The following is a 26,494-nucleotide window of genomic DNA, read 5'->3' as shown; positions in this document are numbered from 1 at the left end:
CTTTACTAATGTCACATTTGATATTTAGACGCTAAAGGAGATTTCGAACCGAAACTATAATGTACAAATTTCCATACTACATTTATGCTTTATTTACGCTGCTTTTCATTTTAGTCTGCGTCGCGCAAAGTATACCCTATCATTTTTGAACCAAATTTTACTTTGTGGCAATAAAATGAAATTTTAATTATCACTATAAGCAGACTTTTCTCTTATACTTAGCACACTCTTCGAAGAACGTAACGATGTGTAGAAGATCTTCAATATTCACGTTTAAATTATTTTTACTTCTAGGTAGTCGAAATCATTTTAAGTCAAATTTATTAAAACAAGAATCGAGTTTGAATGCATAAAAATGGCTACGAGATTTATTGTAAAAATAAAATCTTTCGAAAAATCCCAAAAGTTGACTGGCATATGGCGAACGATATCATGAAAGAAAAGGGAGAAAAAAAAAAGAAATAGGAAGGAAAATATTTAAATCTTAATTTCTTATTATTTCGTAATTAATTATTTACAAATTTATGGTTGTTCAACATATGAAATCACAGCTAATAACATATTATTTTTATCGTATAATATTTTAAAGAATTTTTAAGATTTTTATCGTTTACCAACTAAACGTTTAGTTCTAGTTTCTTACATTTCATAATAGAATAAAAACTACCATGATTCTTTTACAAAAAAAGTAAGAAAAATGTTTTAAAAAATGCAGTAAATATAACAAGAAAACCTTTAGGCGCTTCTTAAAAAATAGTTTTTCCTTGGAGGCGAAAACAGTGAACCTAGATTAAAGAGTGAAACACTCTCAGATGGTTCAACAGTATTAGCTCGCTCTTAAAGAGATAAAGTTATAACTGATTGCTAATTTAACCACCCCACAATTGCATATATCCCCTCTCTACCATGAAAGTAATAAATGTAAAAACAAAATAAAGCATACAGGTAAAATACAGTGGTTGGATAAAAACGTGGAAACATTTCCAAACCAACTGTAGGTAAGCAATATTTCTTTTAGCAGTAAATGATGTTATGGAAGATTTTTATATGGTGAAATTCTTGAAAAATCATGCTCTAACTTTTTAGAGATGGTGTTATATTTACCCCATGCAAAATTCGGATAGACAAAAATGGGGAGAGGAAGCTGATAATTTATTTTTAGTTTTTATGCAGCAATTTTAAAATCATTTTGTAGTGTTTTAATATTACAATGGAATTTTTTAATTACTGGTATTGAAAATTGAAAGAAGCTTTTAACTTCCTACTCTCTTTTTGGTTGATGCATATTTTTTGATCGATGCGAATTTTTCATTGGAAAAAGGACCTCATTCTTAAAAGCTTCAGGCGTGATCTTTCAAATTGCGCCAACAATTTTATCATATAAAATATTCCTGAAACATATATTTCTAAAAGAAAAATTGTTGTTGTTAATTTACGTCGCACTAGAGCTGCATAATGGGCTATTGGCGACGGACTGGGAAGCATCCCGGAGGATGATCCGAAGAAATGCCATCACAATTTTGATCCTCTGCGGAGGGGATGGCACCCCCGCTTCGGTAGCCCGACGACCTGCGCGCGAAGTCGAGCACTTTACGGTAGCACAGTTTAACGAGGACCAATACCGCACACCCTCGGTCCCTACGCAGACTAATCCAAGTGGTCACCCACCCGCACACTGACCGCAGCCAGTGATGCTTGACTTCGGTGATCTGCTGGGAACCGTGTCTTAACGATCAGTCCACTGCGGGACAAAGAAAAATTGTAAACATAGAATTAGTATAGAGGTTTTCCCATATTTTTGTCGAACCCTTATATTTGCAGCAGAAAATTTGTTACCTCGTGTTGGTATTTTTTTCATGACATTGAGACATTGGAGCTATATCTAAAACTACACCTAACTGCAAGTTTGTTGTTAATTTTTATCCCTTCAACATAGCAAGCATGCTCTGTTGAAGGGATGAAAATTGGCACAGAATCTTGGGGAATCATGCTTGCGGGTTCTTCCAAATACATTTGTTCTTTGCTTCGTTGAAATTTAAATCGAAAGAACACATAATATTGCAAGCACTACAAGTGTAATAATATTAAATGGGGGCTCTTCCAAGCTTAGGTGTAAAAATCAATTGGAAGTAGTAACCCAAAATTTTTCCGACAAATTCTTACCACTAGCGCCGCATTAGCATTGCACGGATAGTAATCCGGAGTAAGAATGCTCCTTTGCTTTTCAAATATCTCTCGGCTAGGGAGGCCTTCACATCGTTAATCTTCAAATGTGGAGTAACGAAGTGAAGCGATTAAAATATTTTGTTTTCTAGTTTGCTATTTCGTGTTTTGTTTTCCAATCTAAAGTTTAAGGAAATTTTGAATGGCTTTTAATGGCTCCAGATAGCACTTCTGTTGATATAAGCAAAAGCCTCAAGGATTACCTTAATCGAAATGAATCTGCCACCAAGGAAGAACAGAAAGGTTTATTAAAAAGTTTCAGCTTAGATTCTTGGTTTACCAGATCATCTGATAGTCAAGACTATGAAGACGATAAACAATCTGTCGATTCTTGGTACAGTCAAGCTGAAAAAGATTCCTATTGTACATCTTTAGTAAGTAAAATTAAAGTGCACTCCATCTTTTGTATGTATACTACTAGATATTTTCAATGTTTAGTAAGTAATATTGTTTAACGTATGACGATTTCGTGAGTAAACGTAAAACGATGAATTTTGTTAAATTATCAATGAAAATGGATATTTATCAATGAAATCCACTTAGTATGATATTATTTATTCTTTCGCCTTTGTATGTTTATGATAGTTGCATAATTAAAATTATTCCATGAAATCTCTCAGTTATACTGCATTTTAATGTTCCTTTTTTAACTAGAAACTTCATGTATCATTACCATTGCTCTCATTGTGGTTTTATAGAGCTTAAAAATAATCAGCACATTTTGTTGTATTAAGTTATACATCAATTTTCTGTCAACTATTATATTGAGTCAATTGTATTACGTGGAATTATATTGAAATTATTAAAATGGTGCATTGAGGGGGGATATTTCCGTATCGTGATCTGCCGCGCCTACTACAATCGCCTAGGTGCCAAATAGATTTTAAACTTGCAAATTTAGAAAAAAACAAAAACATGTAGATGTTTGCCCAGGAGGTGGCTACGAGTTATACCTTTCGAATTGGTCCCTTTCTGTGATGTTTTTTTAGTTTCTCGCGGGCCACTGCCCAAACGTTTCCAAGACTTGGCGATTATTCTGCCACAGATCACAATACGGAAAGATAGTGCATTCAGTCTGGTAGATAAGCCAATAAAAGATGTATAAGTTTGTCAATAGTTTGAATTGCTACATTCTGTTAGTCATTGCAAGAAGTACAATTCTTCTTCTAGCTAAAATGTTCTAACAAATTGCATGATTCATTGCAAGACAGATGATGAATCAGGGTTTCCGCTATGGTAGCTTTTTTCGCAAAATGCGAAAAGACCCCTCTAAAATGCTAAAATTCAACAAATCATTTTCGCATTTTTGCTAAAGGAGTTTACTAAATTCCATTTTTAAAAAAAGCTTCCGCGAAAAACCATGACGCTAACATCCATGAAAAAAACTTGATCAAACAAGAAGGAGAAGAAATCTAAATATCTTTCGCAAGAAGAACCATGACGCTAGCGTTCACGAAAAAAACGTGATCAAACGAGATGAAGCATAGCGATCAACAAAAATGGCTAGAATATATGAGTTTCACCGAGAAGAAAAGAAAAATAAACTAACCACAAGACTAAAAACAAGTTTTCCCTCAACCTTCTGCTGCAAGTAGGAATGCGACACAAAGAGAGATCTTTTCTGAGAAATCGGGACTTCATTTTTCTACGCTTTTTATTGGTTGAAGCAGACGTGTCTCCCGCTTTCAAACACTGATTTCGTCATCAGGGTTTCTCGGCGGCGTGATTGCATACTTTTCTCGCATCTTGCACGTTTTACGTTCGGTTTTACTCTATAACTTCTGTTATAGAGTATTGTGCAACAATACCAATGCACACTGTTGACTGTGAAAGGGGCTTTAGCTGCCTTAATTTGATTAAAACTAATATTCGAAACAGGTTGTTAATCAACCATATAAACAATTTGTTAATGATTAATATTGAGGGCCCTGAAAGTGCATTTAACTTTCAAGAAGCATTTGTAAAATGGGCAAACATGAAAGAAAGGAAGATTGTTAATTATAAACCAAAATGTTTTGATAAATAATAAATGTTTTTTTTGTTTTTGTTATAGGTATTCTTTTTGATATTCTTGTACATTAAGCTATTCTTTGTCAGATAACTTACAGTACTTGTTTGATATAAAGTAATTTTATAAGCCTAATGGCATTTTGCTATAACTTTTTTTCAGATTTTAGCTTTTTTGCTAATGAATTTTTAGACTCAGCTTAAACCCTGTGATGAATCATTCTTTGTTAGTCTTTATTTTCTATCTATATATAGTTATTGAACAATTTGTGTTAAATTTAAACTTTTTCGCTAGGAATTAAGTGGGAAGGTGTTTAATTTTAGCTGATTAGTTGTTAACATGTGTATGAAAAGTTGTTTATTGACTGGGAGACAACCAGATGTTATTATATTTACCTAAATATGTTTATTAAATGGGAAGGTGTTTAATTTTAGCTGATTAGTTGTTAACATGTGTATGAAAAGTTGTTTATTGACTGGGAGACAACCAGATGTTATTATATTTACCTAAATATGTTTATTAGCATATAACTGACCAGATTTTAAAAATTTTTTCTTACATTCTGTTTCCTTTTTCAGAGCACACAGTAAACAATTTCAACTGTAACTCTATATTTTTTATTTTATAAAATATGTTTATTTTAAAAAATTGCTTGCTTAGTAAAAATGTCATATGTTTAATGATGAATTTAATTATATTTTTTCAGTCTAAGAAACAAAGAATTGTTGGTTTTGTTGGATGCATTATAATGGGATCGCTATGCTTCTTTTTGGTTTGTAGATCAATTTAATTATGTCTATCTTTTTCATTTATATCTCTATTCTAAATTTAATACTGAATTATTTCACTACTCCACTACTGCTTATTAGCTAAGCAGAGATGCCAACTTGCTCTGGAGTGCGGATAAATATTTTTGAGTGGTAGTTCTTTAATGTGTGATTCTTAGTTTAATAAATTTGACTTATTAGGTTTTAATCAACCACTATTTCTAAATAATTTGAAGGCTAATATGATTCGCCACTTTATTGCAGTTATGTCAGGTTAAACCTTTTAAAAAATAACCAAAATTAGCAAATATCTTCAAATTTTAGTTTGTAGTTATTTACCGTTTTTTAAAATTATTTTAGTGTGTCCGGTGTAGTTGGCTTTATCAAATTTCAACAAAATTGAGTTACAAAATCTCCGTATTTCATGACTAACAAATAATTTCTGTGGTATAATATGTGATTATCATGTACTAAATGCCAATGTTAATAATTTGAAGGTTTAATCCCAATTATGCTAATTAATTTAACCTAACTATCAATTGAGTTACAAAATCAGATACAAAAACATTCTTTCAACGTAAATAAACATGCCTTCTGTTTCCACAGATTTAGGTTTCAGACCATAAAAATTTGGGGTACATCTATCATCTAGAAAATATTGTCCAAATAATCTGGAAGGTGGTCAAAAGTTTAAGCCCAGTAATCTCATTTTAATTTTTCCCTGTTTTGTCATATCCTGAACGCTTTTTAAACAAATCAAAAACTTTTTGCTCGTTATAATTAAACTCATTTATCCAAAGCTAATTTCATGCAAAAATTCTTTTCAATTATATTTTATCTTTAGTCAACAAAACTTCGAATTGCAGATATGTGATTTTTATAGTTTTGAATATTGTAATTAGATGATAAAATACAAATTTGAGTGAAATTGGTTTAGTAGTTTTTGACAAATAAAAATTATGAACTGTGCCTTTTTTCAACATTTTTAACTTAGAAGCTAATACAGTCGTCCCCACTTAATCGCCCCTCGGATAATCGAATAACCCGCTTATACGATTAAAATTTAATGGAACCAAATCATTTTATATTAAACTAATGTCAAATTTCCCCGTTTAAACGATTATTTGTTGTTTTTTGCCCCCGCTTAATTTCATAAAGAAGTGGTACTGAAATGAAAGAAAAAAATTTATTTTCGAGAAATGTTTCACCAGCTAAAATACAATTTTCCTTTTTAAGATAAAGATACAAGATGGTAATTTCAATAGGGACTTCTCATTCATTAGTAGGTGTTTGGGATGAAGTTGAAAAATTAATCAAGTCTTGCTGCCAGTTATACATTGGAGTAAACAAAGGGTGTTTTACCCCTGTTTGACTTACTTCACTCGCACATCATTTAGTATGTGAAAAAGGGATAGAGTGATTTGTTTCTAGGTCAAGACTTGTGGTCCCCTCTTCATGCATTATTAAGTTTTAAAAACCTGATACACTAGTGTAAAGAATGTTTTCTCTTAAGTAGAATAATAGCTTAATCCTGTGAATAATTTTGAGTTGGTTGCAAGTTGAGAGCGAAAAGGAATGATTTAAATTAATTGAAAAAAAAAAACAAAAAAAACAATGAATCTTAGAATCAATAAATTTCAAAAAAATTCCCAACTGAAATAGCGCATTAATTAGGAATTTCTCAAGTTTCGAAGATTTAAAAAAAAAAAGTTCTGAATGTGTTTGAAAGGAATATGCACAAGTCATGATAATTCTTAGAGAAACTAAAAGGGAAAATGTAATTTTGATAAATTGACGAATTAAACGGGTACAAAAAACAGTCTTCAATTATAGAATTTTTCGGATGGGATCAAATAATATTTTAGTTCCAACATGATTCACTAACATTGATTAATTTTTATGTAACTGTAAATGATATTTTTTTATGATACTAAGGTAGAAAGTTTTAATTATAATTATTTATTGATCATAAAACTGAGTTTATTTGATCAAAACGCTATACTACGCATTAAATACCATTAAAAAGCAAAATTTCACAAACATTCAGAATTTAAGATTGAATATAGCACTCCCCTTCTAATTGAATTACCCTCTTAATAGCATAGATTTGGCTGGAACCGATGGTATTCCTTTAAGCGGGGTTGACTGTAGTCTAATTTTTTTAATTTTGATCCTATTACTTTAAATGATGTAAAACATTGATATTCTAGGGACCTTGGTTTTTGTTCATTCAAACTACAGAAATTATTTCTTGGCAATAAATATGTGTAATTGTAGAAGAAATTTTTTGTATTTAGTTGTATAATTTTTGTTTTCTTCTTTTAGGCAGCTTTTTATGCACCTGTTTTACTTCTTAAGGCCCGGAAGTTTTGTTTGCTCTTTTCGATGGGAAGTCTTTTCATTATTGGAAGGTGAACTATTTTTTAAGTATCTTACAGTTACATTGCTAAAAAATGTAGTAATATTAAGTTTTGCATTATTATTTTTTTTGCAATATTAGTACAGTCGAACCTGTTTATCTCGAATCTCACTGGAAAGGCGAAAAATTTGAGATAGAGAGGTTTCAAGTTATACAGGTACTATAAAGAAATCAAATTTAATTTAGAAATTTGATTAAAAGTGCTTTCTTTCTAGTAGAAAAATATGGAAATTTCTTTAAATTAATTATACCACATACATCTATTTACATAACAGTTTTTTAACATACATTTAGCACTGAAAATAATGAATAATATTTTTGACTGATGACCTTATTTGTTTCAATTATTCTTTTGAGGTTAGAAAGATCGCAAATTCCTCATAGATCGTTTTCTGTAGTTCACTTTAAAACTCTTAATTATCCTTTGCTCCATTGGTTGCAATTTTGAGGTCAAAATGAATTTCTATTCTTAGCTTTCTATTTTCTATTCTATATTAGAAAATTTAACCCCTGATGGTCACTACTTATTAACCCCTCACTTACTGCCAGAATCATTGTATTCCTTTTTAGTTAAGGAAGTGCAGGGATAGTGATTGAAATTCCAAGAAACCCCCCAACCTGTTCATCCTTACTTCCTGTGGATTCACGAAATTCATCTCTGTCTACGAGCTCTGCTGATACGGAAAGTTTTGACATTTGCGCTCGATTATTAGAAATTCGAGAAATGGAGGTTTTGAAGAAAAAACTTGACATAAACATGGAAAATACATTTATTTTAGACAGTAAATGTAGGGAAATTTTAAAAATTTCGAGATATAGAGGTTTTCGAGATAAAGAGGTTCGAGATAAACAGGTTCAACTGTATTATATCTGTGTTCTGTGCTATTTATAATAAATATTTAGTAATAATATATGAAATAACGATAAATAATTATTTTGCGTTTCCTTCTGAATTTAAAAAATAATTAAAACATTTTGAACCCATAATTAGTTTGAAAAAGTTTTTTTTTTAATTAGATTTTGCTATGGTATATCTTAAGTTAATTTAGATTGAAAGAAATATTAGAAGTTATGAAAATGCATGATTTTTTTTTTTAATAAAAAGAATGTACTGTATATTCAGACAGAGTTGACATTGTATTTATTGTGTAATGATAATTTGTTTTTACCATGATTTTTATTCCATTGAGTAAAGCCTCCTTTTCCAGTGATATTTACCATTTTTAATAACTATTCAATAATAATCAGGGATCTGTCCAGGCCGACTTTACTACCGTTTAGCGGTACCTTCACAAATTCAATTTTAGGTAAAACCGTAGTTTCACAAATTCAACTTTAGGAAAAACGGTTTTCACAAAATACTTTTTCTTAAAATTTTATTTTTGTATCCCTTAAGAAACGATAAATCCATATTTTTACCATGTTTTTGTGTTGACTTTTTAATATAATTTTTCATTTTTCACAAATTATGTCAAAATTTTCACAAAATAGGTACCTTTCAGAAAAACCTAGACGGACCCCTGATAATTTAATAACTATTTCTGTGACTGCCTTTTTTAGTGAGAATTTAAGGCAGTATTGTAAATATATACTTAAATATTGTATCTGATCATTTAAGCAGCTCATTTTCATCATATATTTTTTTTATAATGTTTATCATGAATTGGTGATATAATGTTTATTATGTATTTATCAGTTTAAAACAATCAGCCACTGTGAATGAATGGAGGTTAATAATATTGGCTAGTTTTTTTTTTAAATTTTTTTTTTTACCATATTTTAGCAAGAACTAGTTTTTCTTGGTTAAAACACAACCCTGTATGCAGGATAGACCTGTCTAAGAAGTATCTTATATATATATATAAACATGCATTTTCTAATTGAAATATTTCTATAAAATTTAATAAAGTTGTACATAAGTATATAATAGATGATAATAAGCTAGATCAGGGGTTTCTAACTTACATAAGGCTGGGGGCCACAATTAAAAACACAAATTAAATGGTGGGCCGCAACTTTATCAAAATTTTATGTAGGACTCTTTTATATTTGAAGTAACATTAAATATTACTGTCAGATTTTTACCAAGTTGTACAAAACAAAAGTATTGAATAGTAAATTAAAAATAAGTAGATTTTTAAAAATATTTAACTGTTATTAATAATATTTTTAAAAATATTCAATAAATGATAAAAATTTGGGCTACAACAACTTTAATGTGCACCTATGAATTAAACAATTAAGGTGCAACAGATATCTAATTGTTAGGATATAGAACTTTAAAAAGGTTGGTATTAAAACTTATATAGCAGCACACAAAATATTCAATGAGAAAATTGAGGTTTTCTGCTGCAACCACCAGAGAACTGATTTTTACATTTTAAATTTAAAGTTTACAAATATGTGTGTAAATATTTTCTTCTAAATGAGTGGTTTCAAAAAGATAAATGGGAGAATTTCTGATAAGCACATGCCAAATTATGTTCACAAAATACAAAAAAAATGAAATAAAAAAGAGCAGCATACACGATTATTTTTGTATTTGAATAAATATTTTCTTGGGTGTAAAACCTGAGAAATAATTTTTTTTGCACCATTGGTATGTTAAATTTCACAGAAATGAAGAAATTAGGTTTTATTAATGAGAAAAGTATTTTAAACCCATATAGATTTTTTCCGAAAATTTTCTGAAAAAAAGTGACAACTAATATATTTTAGTTCGCGGGCCACAAAAAAGGCTTCGCGGGCCGGAACCAGTTGGAAACTCCTGAGCTAGATAATACATATTTATATTATAGTTAATCAATGGATGCCCTTGAATAGACTCAGTTTAATTATAAATACTGGGTATTTAAACAAAAGAAACAAATAGTAAAGATAACTATACATCTTTTATGCATTCCTATCCTTTGTATTATTGTTCATAAATTTTTTTCACCTTTTTACTGATCAATGATAGCTTAGTTTAGATATCACCTGAGTTAAGTTTTCTTAATTTTGTTTACTTAATAAATAATTCTTTGCTCAGGGAAAATATTTTTGCTCAAATTTATCTTAACACTTGTATATTTTTTAGCAATTTTAAAAATTAATAATATACTTGGAGGCAAAAAGTAGCAATTTTGTTAAATAATTGTCATGCCCAATGTGTAGATAAAATTATGTTATGTACAAAACTTTCATATTTTGTATGTATCATTTTATATAATTTTATCACATACAAGCATTTTTTAATTATAAGTGAAAATCAGAACATGTTTAAGGAATGCTTGAAAGCTGTTGAATAATGAAGATTAAATTTTTAAGCTTCTCTGTGCTGTGGGGACCATGTAATCACCTGAAGCATTTGTGTTCTCCTGAGAGATTACCCTTTACTGCTGTTTACTTCATAACCATGTTTACGACTTTATATTCAGCTCTGTGGGTGAGTAGTATTTTTTCAGCGTATTTATTTTTTTTATACATAACTAATTTCTGTTTGGACTACAACTTGCTTATTTATCTAGAATTTTGATTAATTATTTTTATTGTGTGCTGATAATATACGACCAATGAATTTAAATTCGGGAGTCTAGTTAATTAATATATAAAAATTATGCAAACATCCCACATATTTGCTTCAAGCAACAATCCAATGATTGCATAGGAATCATTTTTGTTTCATGAAGATGAATAGATTGTTGCTTTGAAATAAATAAAAATATTTGATTAAAGAACATTTGACCAACATTTTTCATCATATTAATCCTTTGCTTGTGATATTTGTTATGATAACACCTATTATTCTGGTCCATCAGTTAAACCAGCACTATGTAAAGGGTTAATACAGAATTAGTTCCAGATTTTATTACAATGAAATTTTAGCCTAGTTAGTACCTTGGTCAACCAGTCTGTTTTAGAAATTCTTGTTTAATTTATGGTTATTAAAAAAACTTGTTTAATTGTATGCAAAAAATTTATTTCTAGTATTTCTTTATAATTTTAAATATTTATTTTGTATTAATTTTTTTAATCATAATTGTTGATTAAACTTAATTTTGCATAAAATATATTGTAATTAATGGGAGAATATATCTTATTTACCATTTGATAATTGCAAAAAAGTAACTTAAAACATATATAGTATGTTAACCAAAAAAATGTTTTGTAATAAGGTAATATCATATGACATACCTGTCTACTTTTCTGGATTTTCTGGAAAATTTTAGTTTTATATTTAATACGGTAAAAAAATGTGTAGTTTCACACTTTTTTCTTATTTTAATAAATGTGATATAAAATAATTTTGACTACCATTACATTTAAATATTTAAAACATATATAGTAGATTTTTTTGCTTTTTGAAAATATGTTTGGGTGGTGACTAGATTTTAATAAAACACCACCTTATAATATTGATTGAAATGGCATTTCTTTACAACTAGAAAATAATTTTTTAAAAGTAATAATTTGGCTGGTATGATAGGATTTCTTTAATGAAGTTAATTATATTTTGTTTACAGCCATTTTAATTAATAATCAATATCAAAAATATAGTATAGTGAGATCCCACCATTACAGCAAACCTTCAATAATAATGATTAATACATTAATTCCTCTTTGCTTTTCCATAGACGCAATATTATGTCAATGATGACTCTGATTAATTCATTTTTATATGGTGATCAAAATTTAGCAAATGTTTTAGAGAAGTTAGTTAAAAGTCTATTTTATTTGATATCATTGCTTATTGGATGTAAAAAATTTTGAATTCCTTTTGATTAAAGGAAAAATGGCATAACCCCCTAAATTCTTATTCTAAGTTGTCATGATCTTTACTGAAATCAGCATGTGTGCATTCCTTGGGTTAAAAAAGAATGCATTCACGATCTTTGTTAATTATGTTTCAACGGGTGCAATAAATTTATTATTCATACTTTTCTTGTTAGGAATTTTTTTTCACTCTTTTTGTGAAATGTTAGATGGTTTTTATTAGTTAAAACATGTGGTTTTTGCAGTTGTATAGATGTGTATTATTTATCTAAAGTGGGTTTTCTAAACAAGTTGCAGACGAGGTTGTTATTAAATATGTTTACCTTTTTAGTGCAGTTTTGCCAGTCTAGCAACACTTATTCAAAAAATGTTACAAACCGCTAGTATTGTATATTTATTTATTTCCAAACGATCATAATTTTACGCTACCATTATTCTTTAATCAACAAAGAGATAAAGTATGCCTCTTCAATAAATACCTGATAACAAACCTGAGTAGCATTTGTAAAAGAAATTTGCACAATCTTTAGCTATCATTATTCTTTAAGCAACAAAAAGATTAGGTATGCCTTGTCAATAGCATACCTGATTACTTCAGTCACCTGAACTAATCTGATAACATACCTGACTAACATATGCAACAGAAATTTGCTATTCCGCAAAGAGTTAACTTATATGATGGATAATAAATAATGCTAAGAATGGACAATAACTAAATATTACTGATAAATAATATTTGGTAAGGGGTGAATAGATAATTTACAGGTACAAACTGTTATAACTGATATGAAATTTATGCTGATCGCAGCAAATGTTATTTTTATCTTCTTTTTTAATTAATAGTCAAATCATGTAATTTTTCTATCTAATGAGAATTCACTAGTAACTGTCAAAAATACTAAAACAATAGAATTGGATAGTTTTCCTTTTATGATATGAAGAGAAATAATATATATTTGTTAGATGTTTTCTGACAAATTATCTGTACATAGCAAGAAACTGTAACACGATGAGGAATTTTTAAGAGATAACCATTATTTCTATAAATTGCGTACTCAATACAAATAATTTATTTCTTTTACAGCTCATTTTTTCCCCAACTAATATCAAGGTATAGCACACATGAGTGAGACAAGAATTATTTTTAATCTTGTTTCATTCAGAAATTGAGTTTATTTCAAAGCTTTCACTATGACATTAAATTTAAAAGCAGTATGTTCATATTTATAAATATTTTTGACTTTTTTACTTCTATCATTAATTATTAAGATGAAATTATGTGCTTTAGATTGCATAAAATTGATAGTTTCAATTTATTTTAAGTTTTTTCATGTTGTTATTTTCTTTTCTAAAACATAGCTCAAGAATACAGTTCTTACTTCAATTTGTGCAATTTGTCAAGTTATTGCTTTGATGTGGTGAGTGATAAATTTTATTTCTTATAAAAGGCAAAGTTTTGCTGAAAACATCATTCAGCTTGTTTTCATGGAAATTGTGTTAGAAATTGTATTTATTTATTTATTTATTTATTTCTTGTTTTACATTGTTCAAGGTTTAAGAAATATCTTTCCTTTTTGAGATTATGGAAACATATCTTTTTATGTACTTTAATTTCATAATTCACTGAAAATTTTTTTTAACAAAAAGGTCAATTATTGTTTAGCATTTATGGGCCAAATGTACCTTGAAGATAATCATTTGACAATTTAGTAAAGCAGCTCTCATTGTATATAAAAAAAAAACAATGAAAAAGTTTTTGAGTAAAAATATAATTGAGCTGATAATGTTTTCTATAGCATTTGTTGCAGAAAAATCAAAAGCTTTATTAACATCATTAATATTTTGCTGAAGCTTATTTTTTCTATTGTTATTTTATTATGTTAAATGTTTATGTATGTTGGAAGGAAGGTAGAAAAGTTTGAAAAAACTCTTAAAATTATAAATGTGTACATTTGAATTTTCTATCTTCCTGCACTGAGTATGACCAAGAGAAGGGGAAAAATTGAACCAGAGAATTAATTCTCAGTGTTTTGTTTTTATTTCTTCAAATTAATTGCAGATTTCGTCAGCAAATGGCTATCTAACTGATCAAAACTTATAAAACAATATCTTAAGCTGCATTTTAGACTATTCTAATTAAAATAACTGTTAATTTTGTCCTTCGACTGTGACACATTGTTGGTGCAAGCAGTAGTAGTTTTAAAAACGTTTCATAGATATTTTTAGTTAGCAATACTGTCTGATATACTTAGTAAGTTATTTCGAAACTTTCTTAAAATAAAAATTTGAAATGAAAATAGTTCACTGTCAGAATAATTGTATTGTGCTTTGACTTTATATTAAATGGTTTGACCATTTTTAATGAATAAGGTTTGACCATCCATCAGTTTCTTAAATAACTCAAGCTGAAATAACTGGTTTATACACATCATATTTTACTCTTGTGCAGAATTTTAATGCAGGGAAAACTTAGTTGAATGGACATCTTTGAGAAGAGAATTAAGTTTGTTAAAAGGAGGTGTCTGTTTAGGAGAAAGAAAATACAATAAGAAGAATTGCTTAAGAAAAATAAATTGGGTCACACTCTTGTACTAAATTTGCTTCAAATGAATAGATACAAAATGTTTTTTTTTATTTGGGTTTGTACGCTTAGCATTTTATCAAAATATAAGTGGACTTCAGTTGCAAAAAAATATAAATATTTCTTACAAATGACAAAGTAATTGTTCTAACACTAGTTTAAATATTATTGAATAATATTTTCTAAGTAAATAAATGCACATGTTAAAACCGAGCCAAATGTTTTTACTAAAATTGATAACTAAATTTTTTTATGTTAATTTTTATTTTAAAAGTTAAAAAGAAAAAAAAATCAAAATTAAGTGAATAAATTTTACCATCAATAAATTTAAATTTAATTTTAAGTAGAAAGAGTGTTTTTCACTCATTAGTTCAATAAATTCAGTTTCAATCAGTCTGGTTAAAGCTCTCTTACCAACAAGCTAATCATGGGACTCTTTTTTTTTATGAGCATAAATGTTAGTTTCTGAAATAAAATTATGAAAGCAAATTGGCCCCACAATGGCTCAGTGGTTAAGGCACTGTTGTACTAAGGTAGCCACAATGGCTCAGTGGTTAAGGCACTAAACTGTCTTTCTGAAGAAGTGGGGTTCAATTTCCAGTGGCAGCTTGAAGCCCACCCAGATTCAGATCAATGGTTACTTGTTTGGGAAGTAAACAGGGCCGGATTTAAGCTTGGCGGGGCCCTAAGCTACTGAAAATGATGGGGCCCTTTTAAGTTCAATTCTATTTCTATACACCTAAAGTAAACTGTCGTATTTTTTATTGCTGAATATTAACATTATATTATTAAAAATTTGATAATATTGCTTGATTGTTAAATATATTGATTGTGATGGGACTATAATGTAGAGCCTTTCTATTATTACACATATTTTTTGAATGAGGAAAAAAACAGAAACTCATTTTAAGAACATCAGAAGCACAGAGTAAAGATTTGGCATGTTAGAAGAACCATTATATGTTTAACAGAGTTTTTTTTTCTTGAAATTCTGAATCTATGTTATTTAGAATTTTGAATGACTTTTTTTTTTTTTTTTTTTTTTTTTGCGAATTTTTTTTCTTTCTAAATTGTTTCTTTTTTAAACGTTACATTTCGCTTTGCTGCTCTATGACTTAGAAGCATGAAATTATGAAGGTGTGTCAAAAATAAGCAAGGAGTTAGAAAGAACATAAGAAAATACAATTTGATTATTAGTGTTATTTTTTTTTATAACCGCCGTTGAACAACTGACTTAATTTGAGTTTACGACTACAAATGTTTAACTCCGTATAATATTGAATAATCACTTTATAATTTTGAACTCAATCCAGAAGACAAGAGAAGTGGATCAGTACCCAGAAGTATTGATTTGTTGTGAGAACTTAGAGGACTTTGTAACCACGGCAGATTTAACATGCACCAGTCACCATTTTATACATGGGTATTCTTCGGCCGGCTGGATTCGAAATCCCATTCTCACAAACACGAGTTCAACGACCTGCCAACCAGGCTATCCCGGACAAATTATTAGTTTATTTTACAATAGTCATTGAACAGCCAACCCAATTTCGATTTTACGACTACTAATGTTCAACTTATTAGACGTCTAATTTTAAACTCAATTCAGAACACAAGGGAACTCCAGGATCAAGTATTGGAAGAAATTTTTGTCTTGGAGGGGGACGTTTTGATGAAACTGACCAGCATTTAAGTTTCATGATGATGAAAATCACAAAAGCTTTCCACTGTCAGTCTGACAACAAGGGGACCTATGATCCGTCTACCACTGAGGATATTTTACTGCGGCACAGTGGCTGGTGTAAGCCGGGTGTAGAATTCGTATCGACCAGTCAACACTGGGATTCGAACTCAGTGCCCTTGAGTCCATCTTCACTCTGCAGGGGGTACCAATTTTATTGATTTGCCAAATTTTAGTCATTTTCAAAATGTAAATAGAAATTCAATCGTAATTTTTGTAAAATGAAAAGATGGAAATAAATCGTTTTTCCTCTTAATCTGCAATGATTAATCAGAAGCAACCATGAGGGTTAGTGTGCAAAATGAACAGGGGATGTAGCTTTCTAGTTTTTTAAATACTTGTTAAATTATTAGTTTTTAACATGCATACTTTAAAAAAAATAAGAAATACATTTTTCAGTATTAAGAAATAATAATTAAAAACTCTCATCAGCTGGAATAGAACCCGCGATCTCACAGTTTTGTGTTAGATTTCATAATCATCAGCCCCAAATATACACACCTGCCTTGCGGATATTTATTATTATTATTATTTTGTTCAAATTTAATAAATGAAGTTATTTGGATACTTGACATTCTTGAACTGGATGCTTTAAATGCTTGACATTCGTTATTACAGAATGAAAAGCTTGGAAAGACAAATATTAGTTAATATTTAATTAAAGAAAAACCTGTATTGAAATCTAACGAATTGTCCCTGATAAACTTTGTGGCAGTAAGAAAAATATTGAAGCCTGATACATGTCCGGATTTTTGAAACATTTTCTAGTTTTACTATTTAATCAAATTGGTTTCGATGTCTTTCATCCCGCCTGTCTCATTAGTGAGTCAGCATATTTCGATATCACTTTTGGTTCGTTCTTACTTAATATTAATTTGTTTGCGACAATTAATTTGTATAACTTTTTTACTACATTTTTGCGAGGAGTTTTCACTGATTTTTCATATAATAAACCATTATTTTATTCAAATATTTTTAGAATATTTGATAAAATAATGGTTTAGAATATTTGAATAAAATAATGGCTACATTAGTAAATGCTATTGAAAATTGAAATGAATCAAATGAAAATTTGTTTTAACTGTGACGTCCATTATTGGCAGATGTCTCCAATTCAAAGTTTAACGCAACAAGCGTTTTTTAATAAAACAGAGCTCAAAGCAGATTTTATTTAAAAAATTTCTCGATCTGTAGTTTGATCCAGTGCAGCACGATCTACGATGTTTTTTATTTTCTGATTTAAAAAAAAAAAAATTACATTCTCATATGAGAAAGAAATTGTGTATTAGTTTGAAATAAATTCCAGGAACTTATGTCTTATTTTCTGTTATGACACTACAAGGGCAAAGTTTTACCTTGTTTATTCTACATCCAATGATGACAATAATCCAAATTTTTATTAGAGAAATTTCTAAAATATGCTTAAGAAAACTAAAAATAAAAACTTCCTTTTATTTTTATAGGCATACAATACATTTTCTTGGAACTATATCTTGTAAAAAATTTGTTCAACAGAAAATTATAGAATTTTTCTATTGTTTTCCATAAATGTTGTAATGCCCACCCAGAAAATTTTTAGAATCCTGTACATGATTAGTAGACAGTAACACACTGAGTAATAAACACTTTACTTGTTAATTTTTTTTACTCTGTTGTTTTTTTCGTGTAAATTATAAAATACTAGGAGGCTCCGCCCCCTTCTCGCTAACGCTCCCCAACCCCCGAGAATTGCTACGCAATACTATGTGGTTCACGCCGTGAACCATGGCTCGCTGCGCTCGCTCGCCGATGAACACAATGTTCTGGCACAAAGACATAGTATTTTATCATCAAAGACATAGTATTGTACTTATGTAGAAGAATTCTATCAATGTTTTTATTGGCTTTTAAAAAAGTATATTAGCTATTTAGATTGTACGTGGTGAAAAAATCAAAAATGAGAAACATATTAGCAAAATAACTTATCAAATATTGCAGTTACTCACCTAAATTCGACTAAATGTGTATAATAAATTAGTTAATGCTAGAAATACTGAAAGTTTTAGAAAAAAATTTGATTATTTAAAAATCTAAACTTTAAACCCTAGCTTTTCCTTGTGATATAATAACCCTCAAAAAGTCTTTCATTTTCAAGAACACAAAAATTTGTTTTATCGCCAAATGAAATATTTTTTGGTGATCAGCATTATTGAAATCAATTTCTATATTAATTAACAAAATTCAATGCATTCAATACAAACACTTAGACGTTTTTTAGACGTCTAGGTAGCTCCCAGTAGAAAAATATCAATTCAACAGCGGCCTTTCAAAGCATTCTCACTTCAGTTAATTAATTAATTTCTAATTGAGTTTAAATTAAATATTATCATGTTTTTAGGGCATGAATCTGAATTGAACAACCTGATAATGCTAACTCTGGTTATTGTTTCCGTTTTTAAAAGCGCTATATGTTGAGCCACCTCAACTAGATTTGCCATGTGACATTTTTAGCAGCAATCATTGGTCGATTTTCTAGCGTTGCCATTCGGGGAGTTGTAATGAGGCTTTTTTTTTTGGTGCCGTGTAAGAGAAATATATATATAGATTAAACGTTTGTTGTTTATATTTTTATAACTTAGCAATCTTAAAATTTATGTTTTGTATTTTGCATTCCTTTTGAAATTTCCATTTTGGACCAAAAATTATCATTAAATTTAACTTATATTATTTAATTTTGAAAGTTAAATGAAATCAAGTTGTGTTTAATGAATGTCAAATATCTGAAATTTTAAAACCAATCAGGAATTTTAAATAAATTCAAGTTTTGCAACTGAGTTTTTTCCAGTTTATGAACAAATAATCACCCATGTTGATGTGAATCCATCTTAATTGGTTTTTCTTTTTATTAGTTTAATTTATTTCATTTAAAAGTTTAAATGATGTGTATGGATAATTCCTCAAAAATTAAGAGATTATTTATTTTACAGAAGAAAGTAAACATATTTATGTTATGAAATACAAATATTATTATAATTATTATTTTTTTCATGATAGGTACGTCACCAGCTACATTCCTGGAGGGCAAACTGGATTGAAGTTCATAACACGAATGTGTACTTCAATAGTTACTCGATCATCAAGCCGTATATTGCCTGTATAAAATCTCTTTTAATCGTTGCTTTATTTTGTATGCCAAAGAAATAATCTACATCTTCAATATTTATTAAAATCTGAGTGGTCATTAGACGCTTTATGGCAAAAATACATTTATTTATTTTTGTACATATTTTTTAGTTTTATTGGATTTTTATATTATCTTAACTTATTGTTTTTATATTCTCTGTATACTTTTTGGAAATCAAGAAAAATATTAGTTACTTCCATCTGGTCATGAAAAGTCACAAATATCTTTTCTGGATTTTTTTTTTTTTTTAAGACTATTATATAGCAGCATTTTGTTAGGATCTACTACAGTTTTCCTGTAGTTTATAAGGATTTTAGCTTTTGCTATAGAACTAAGGAAGAAAAAAAAAGACATTTTTTAAAAATGAATGTTAAAAAATTGTTTTATTATTATTTATGATTTCTATACAATTCACAATCATTCATATGTTTTATGGTGATACTCAGCTTCGACTATTTATAGACTCTGTGTTTTGGGGCATCCCTTCCTGACCTATTCTTCTTCAAGTAATTTATTTCTTTATTTTATTCTTTTATTAAATGGAGCATGACTTATCTATTGCAGCTACTAATCGTGAAAATTTATTTAATGAAATCCAAGATTTTTGTCTCAATAATTGCATATGTAATGTTATAATGTAACAAAATGATTATGAATTATCACTCTCTTATTAGATAGTTAATAATACACATGCTCAAACATTGTTTATACGTTGTTAACATTGTTAAATTTTATTCCTTCTGATGCAATGGATGTTAAAGCCTTAATATGTGGCTGTGAGAAACTATAGATAAGTTCCTTAGTGTCTAGGGAAAAGGTAAAAGTTGGTATTGCTGATATTGCATTTATTAAAATATATTTATTCGTATATATATATTTTGTAAAAATCACTCATTTTTTCATTAATTATTTGGTATTGTTATATTTCATTATGTAATGAAAAATAAATTTGTCTTGAACTCAACTAAATAAATATTTAAACAAATGAAGTAAATTTTCACTACTAATAAAATTCTTATCTTATAAAATTCTAATATTGGATTACCTTTGTGTTTGAAAAATATTTTATGTATTGAATCTTGGTAAGTTATAATGAAACTATATATCGGGTTATAGTTATAACAATATAGTTATAAATATTTGAAATCACCAATAAATAATTAATGAATATATAGGTTTTTGTTATATGGTATTATAATTCCTTAGTTTCATTTTTTTCTACAACATTTCTGAAGGTAAATTCTGTTGATGGAATTGTTTTTACTGAATCCTCATATTATTATTATTATTATTATTTTTTAATAAAACTAGTCATTAGGTAGAACAAGTGTGACACTTTTGAATTTTTTTTTTGTGTTTTATGTTTTAGAATTTGTTATTTAATTACACAGTGACCATGTTTTTTTTCCTTCTGTATTTTAGTAATTTATTTTTTGTAAATTGAGAACCTTGCAACTAAATTTTTTTCTATCTTTTGTGAAATATGGATTACAATATATTATAAACCTCATTTCATTAATTCTTTAGGGGCTAGGTAAACATATTGTTTTATGAAAATGCAATGTGTTGTTAAAAAAGATGTTTTATTGCATATATGTTGTTAAAGTGATCTTGGAAAATCATGACACATTATCTGTTTTTGAAATTGAAGGAATAAATGTAACATCTAGAATATTAAAATCGATAACATCAGGTTATATGCAATTTTATCAGGTCACAAAATATTGTTGTTGGAAAAATTTTTATTTTGTTTAGTTAATGTTGGGTTAGTTTACTGCATTTTATTAAATATATTAACACAAATGATTTTCGAAAAAAGAACAAAATTCTTTTAGAAATTTTTTTTTTTTTCAATTACAAATTTTGTGACAGCCATTTCTAGTTTATAACAAAATATACATGTTATTATTTGCCATGACATAAATAGAGGTACCTAATATGTTATATATTGTTTTGTTTCCATGTTCAGTTATTTTATTGTCTGTATTCAGTTTTTAATTCATAAAATACTAAAAAAATTTTTTAATATCTTTGCTGATATGAAAACAAAAATTATTTATTTTTCTTGTTCATTTTTTTAAAGAATTAGATGAAAATTAAAATTGGAATTTTTTTTAATGGTTAAAAATAGTAGTTAAATTAACTTACAATCTTAGTTTCATTTAGCTTTCTTTAAAAATGTATTTGCAATATAATCGATTTAGTGGTATCATCAATTCTTCTCTGTTGAAAAGTTGTATTTGTTAAATTCTTTCAATTAAATCCCATTTCATTATAATGTTTGTGGAATTTATTCATTATAATTTTTTCTTTATATTTTTTTTATAATTTGATTATAAATCCTTTCAACTTGTGTTTTTGATTAAATGATTTTATTTAATGTTTTAAATGTATGATTTTGCTGAGATCTTTATTTTTTTATTGATTTATGTGTATGCTTATCCTAGAAGAAGTATTGAAATATTAAAATTTTGTTTCATTAATTTTTGATCAATTTTTTTTTTTTTTTTTTTTTTTTGTAATTTGGTTCAAATATGACTGTTTTTTTTTTTACATGATTTTATCTCTGTTTACAGAAAGTTAAGATTTATGGGTTTGTTGATCAAAAGACTAATTATTACTTAGTTTATTTCTGATGATTTTGTCTATAGAGCATTGTAACACATTTAAGAAGTCTGCAGTGTTTTATATTATTTTTATAACTGCTTGACAATTATTATATTAATAATGTGTAATGCAAAAAATGTCACTCGTCTGTTAAGAACACTTTTAAATGTTAAATTTTGCTTGACGATAATGTGTGACGCAAAGTGTTTCTCTTTGTAATTTTTTGATCAAATTGTTCAAATTTAAATGTGCACATTCGGTAAATAAAATGAGTGAATGTTAGTTTTGTTTATTTTTTAGCATTTTATATACAAATAATAAGGAATGTTAGGCACACATTTTATTTATATTTGTTTTTATTTGTTTCTTAAACTGTCAAATTGATTTGAATGTTATTTACATCAAAACTTCAGTTTTATGAAAATGTAGTTAATGAAGAAATTCAATAATCTAGACAATCTTTAATTCTCTTTCCAAATTCGTTAATGTAGAATATTTGAAGAGCTTTGGAAGTAGCTTCTGAGTGATATTTTTAATATAATTAAGCCTTCTCGGAGAAAGGTATCTGATTTTATTCTCTTTCTCAGTGGATGCAGGTACTAAGTGACAGTCTGATTATTTTGGATGTGGAAGAAAGTTTTGAGTGTATTTGCATTAAACAGTGAACGAATGACCTTAGAACAGCAATGTCCAAAAGATGTTTTGCTGAAGGGTTCCGTGTGAGAAACACAGAAATTCTATGAGTTAGGAGTTTATTGTGATTTGCCAAAAATAAATAATATATATGTATATAAACACAGCAGGAACATCATTCTTGTTTAGCTGCAGGACTGGTTGAGCTGAAAAATCACACACCATTGTAGAAAATCTAATTGAACATCACAGAAATAATTGGATGTGTGTGTGGGAAAGTTGTTTCTGTATTGTTAAAGAACTAATTTTTAGAATTCGTGAATCATGCTGAAATACATTGCATGACGATAGCTTGTGATATTGGCACTTTTGTTCAATATATTTTATTAAATCAAGTCGGGGGGTTCCACCAAAAGGAAGTTTGATCATATAGGGTTCGATAGTCAAAATGAATTGGTCCCCACTATCTTAGAAATCCTGTCTTTCAACTTCAATGAGACACGCTTAAAATGGCTTCAAATAATATTTTGAACTAGCACTTAGCAGCTAACTAGTACGTTTTGTGTAGAACATACTTTCCAGTAGTCGGGATATAAAGCAGAAGTTATAAACAAGGAAACAAGATGTTTAAATTACACCTGCATACTTAAAAGACAGCATAATTATCTGATTCCTTATATACACTGGTGGACAAAATTAAGAGATGAAAGACATTTTCCCAAATATCTCAAAAAATACTGAATATAAATAAATGAAATTTGGTTTGGATATAGCTTATTCCATGATAATAAAGTATGCAAAACAAAAATGAAAGTGTCCTTCATTGGAAAGACCTATTGCCAATAAATCCAATGTAGTCTGAACTTAGGATAAAAGATGACAATAAAAGTGAGTCTTGTACCTCTAGTATGTGTTGCCTCTAGTATGGTGTATGGTCACCCCTGACAGACAGACAGCTTGCACAACGAGTATGCATGCTGTTAATAAGGGAGTTAAGGAGGTCTTGTGGAAGACCCTCCCATTCTTCCACCAGAACAATTTTTAACTCCAGAATGGTTCTGGGGGGGAGGTTGGTGCATCGCAATAGCTCTCCCAAGAGCATCCTAAGCATGTTCAATATGATTCAGGTCAGAGGATTTGGCTAGCCAATCCATTCGTTGAATATCCTCGCTTCCCAGATACTCATCAACCACGAGAGCCCTATGTGGTCGCGCATTGTCGTCCATAAAAATGAACTCTGGGCCAACAGCGCCCCTGAAAAGACGCACATAGGGCTCTAGGACCTCCTGCCTGTACCTCTGGGCATTCACGGAACCATTGTCAAACACATGGAGCGGTGTGCGGGTATCTTGCATGATCCCTGCCCAAACCATGAGTTCTCCACCAGCATAATGGTCCCTTTCGATAATGTTGCTGTGATGGTATCGTGTTCCAGTTTCCCTCCATATCAATAACTGTCCAGAATCAGGTTGTAGACTGAATCTGGACTCATCGGTGAAGAGAACATTAACCCATTGAAGCTGTGTCCAGTTTTGATGTTATCTTAATTTTGTCTCCCAGTATATATCTTTCAATTATTCGTATAACACAATATGGTATCAATGATATTTGATTCAAAACTCATTCATGAACCGCATATAAATTACACCAGAAAAAATAATTTCTCATTCATTAAACATTTTTATAAGTTCTCACCAACTGTTCTAAAAGAGGTGGTTTTTACCCAATGATTAAAATGATACCTTTATACACTCCGTACTCAACTGTGACGTTCCTGTATTATATGCAGCTGCTCGTCACAATCTATCATCAAGGAAGCACTTAAAACTTCACCATTTGAGTGTCTGTCTGTATGTATGTTCCGAACCATCTCTTATTTTTCGTCCCTCTAAATTTTCTTTGGATTATTACTTTAAAAAGTAAATCAAATCCTCAATGTGTAATCAACCCACAATTAATCACACATTTCTCTTCGCCCCCACTTTACATCTCTTCGTTCATTCTAAATTATTTTGAATTTTGCAGCTTTTACTAATACAGAGACTATCTCACCTTGGGTTGATATTTTAATGAGTGTGTTAGATGTTTTTAATAAGTTTAACGTTATCTGATATTAACTCTAGTATTTTATATTATGAACATCGAAACATATTGATTTAATACCATTTTTATCGATGGTTCAAAATTTTACTATATCAGAACAATTGCATCAGGATTCATCAGTTTTTATCGCAGAATGCTTTGCAATTTTGCTAGCTCTTAAATTTATTTGCAATTAAAATTATTGAATAATTTATACTAACGCTCAAAATTTTACTTCAAGTGTTACTCACATCAAACGAAACCCCGTGATGTGTAAAATTTAAACAATTATATTGCATATATCAGTATCAGCATCTAGATCAGCTTGATACTTTCACATGTTGGCATACAGAGCTGGGGTGGCTCAGGGAATTAAAAAACTCTCCTACCAATACGGTGACTGGGTTCGAATCCCAATGTTGTCTTGTCGATACAAATTCTGCTCCCGGTTCGCACTGACCACAGGGCTGATATTAAGTATCGTCAGTGGTAGACTGATCATGGGTTAGAATTTCCTGGCCATCAGGTTAACCATTCCATGCAACGCATATGCGGGTTAATTACATCAAAAAGTCCTCCATGAAGGCTAGTTTATCCCAATGCTTGATTCAGAAAATATTTTGTCTTCTGGATTGGGCTCAAAAGTCACGAGGCTGCAGAGTTGAACATTGATATTCATAAACTCAGAATTGGATAGCCTGGTTATAAAATGAAATAAAATTTTGTGGCATAAGCGGAAATGATCGTGCTCATAATTCAACTAAAACGGAACGGCTCAAAATGCAAGCAAAGTATAATTTCATAACAGTACTGGATTAATACGAATATGTATATCTTCAGTACAATAGGCTTGGATTAATAATGAAATATCTCCAAATCTTGACAACTGTAACGCAAATATTCGTTGAACGCAAAATCCATGTTATAAAATCAAGAGACTAATGCTTCTCGGCGGTTCATTTACTCAAATGTATTTATTTACTCGCAGCTGAACTTGTACTTCACCATGTTGAGTGTTATATGTCATTATTATTAAACATATTTTAATTTTTTTTTAAATTTTATAACCGTCGTTGAACAGCCGATCCAATTTTTGGGTTTACGACTACTAATGTTCAACTTCGTAGCCCTGTAATTTTGAACCCAGTCCAGAAGATAAGGGAACTTCGGGATCAAGTATTGAGAGAAATTTGCTTTCGTGGGAGACTTTTTGATGGAACTAACCCACATCTGCTCTACATAGAGAGGAAAACCTCCCGCAGTTAACCTGACGTCAAGGGAACTCTAACCCATGATGCGTTTACTATTGAGGATATTTTGCGTCAGCCCTGTGGTCAGTGCTAGTCGTGTGCGGAATTCGAATCGACCTGCCATCGCTAAAGATTCGAACCCGGTTCACCTCATTGGAACTCGAACGCTCTATCTCATTAGCCACCACGGCATATTTTAACTGTAATGGTTTAGATAGAACATGCTTAGATTGTAATGTTTAGATGAACAAACTTTTTGCAGCTTTTA

General features: G+C 29.3%; 1 protein-coding gene across 1 annotated transcript; it reads left to right on the top strand.

The window, feature by feature from the left end:
* Positions 1 to 1,874: 1,874 nt before the first annotated feature.
* Positions 1,875 to 22,543, top strand: LOC107443078 (uncharacterized). Its single transcript, XM_043040747.3, has 6 exons — positions 1,875 to 2,597; positions 4,938 to 5,003; positions 7,324 to 7,409; positions 10,724 to 10,841; positions 13,529 to 13,587; positions 19,525 to 22,543. The coding sequence occupies exons 1-6, from the start codon at positions 2,376 to 2,378 to the stop codon at positions 19,628 to 19,630; spliced, it is 657 nt and encodes a 218-aa protein (XP_042896681.1). The 5' UTR covers positions 1,875 to 2,375; the 3' UTR covers positions 19,631 to 22,543.
* The last annotated feature ends 3,951 nt before the right edge of the window (positions 22,544 to 26,494 follow it).

This window comes from Parasteatoda tepidariorum, chromosome 9 (assembly GCF_982258835.1).
Source record: "Parasteatoda tepidariorum strain Cologne lab strain chromosome 9, Ptep-v5.0, whole genome shotgun sequence".
NCBI classification, from domain to species: domain Eukaryota; kingdom Metazoa; phylum Arthropoda; class Arachnida; order Araneae; family Theridiidae; genus Parasteatoda; species Parasteatoda tepidariorum.
This window is presented reverse-complemented; position numbering and strand designations above follow the sequence as displayed.

Bases quoted from the DNA above. Each gene is read 5' to 3' on its own strand.
- LOC107443078 (XM_043040747.3), top strand. From the start codon at position 2,376: ATGGCTCCAGATAGCACTTCTGTTGATATAAGCAAAAGCCTCAAGGAT. The intron at 5,004-7,323 runs GTTTGTAGATCA...TTCTTCTTTTAG, and splicing joins GATCGCTATGCTTCTTTTTG to GCAGCTTTTTATGCACCTGT. The intron at 7,410-10,723 runs GTGAACTATTTT...TAAATTTTTAAG, and splicing joins AGTCTTTTCATTATTGGAAG to CTTCTCTGTGCTGTGGGGAC.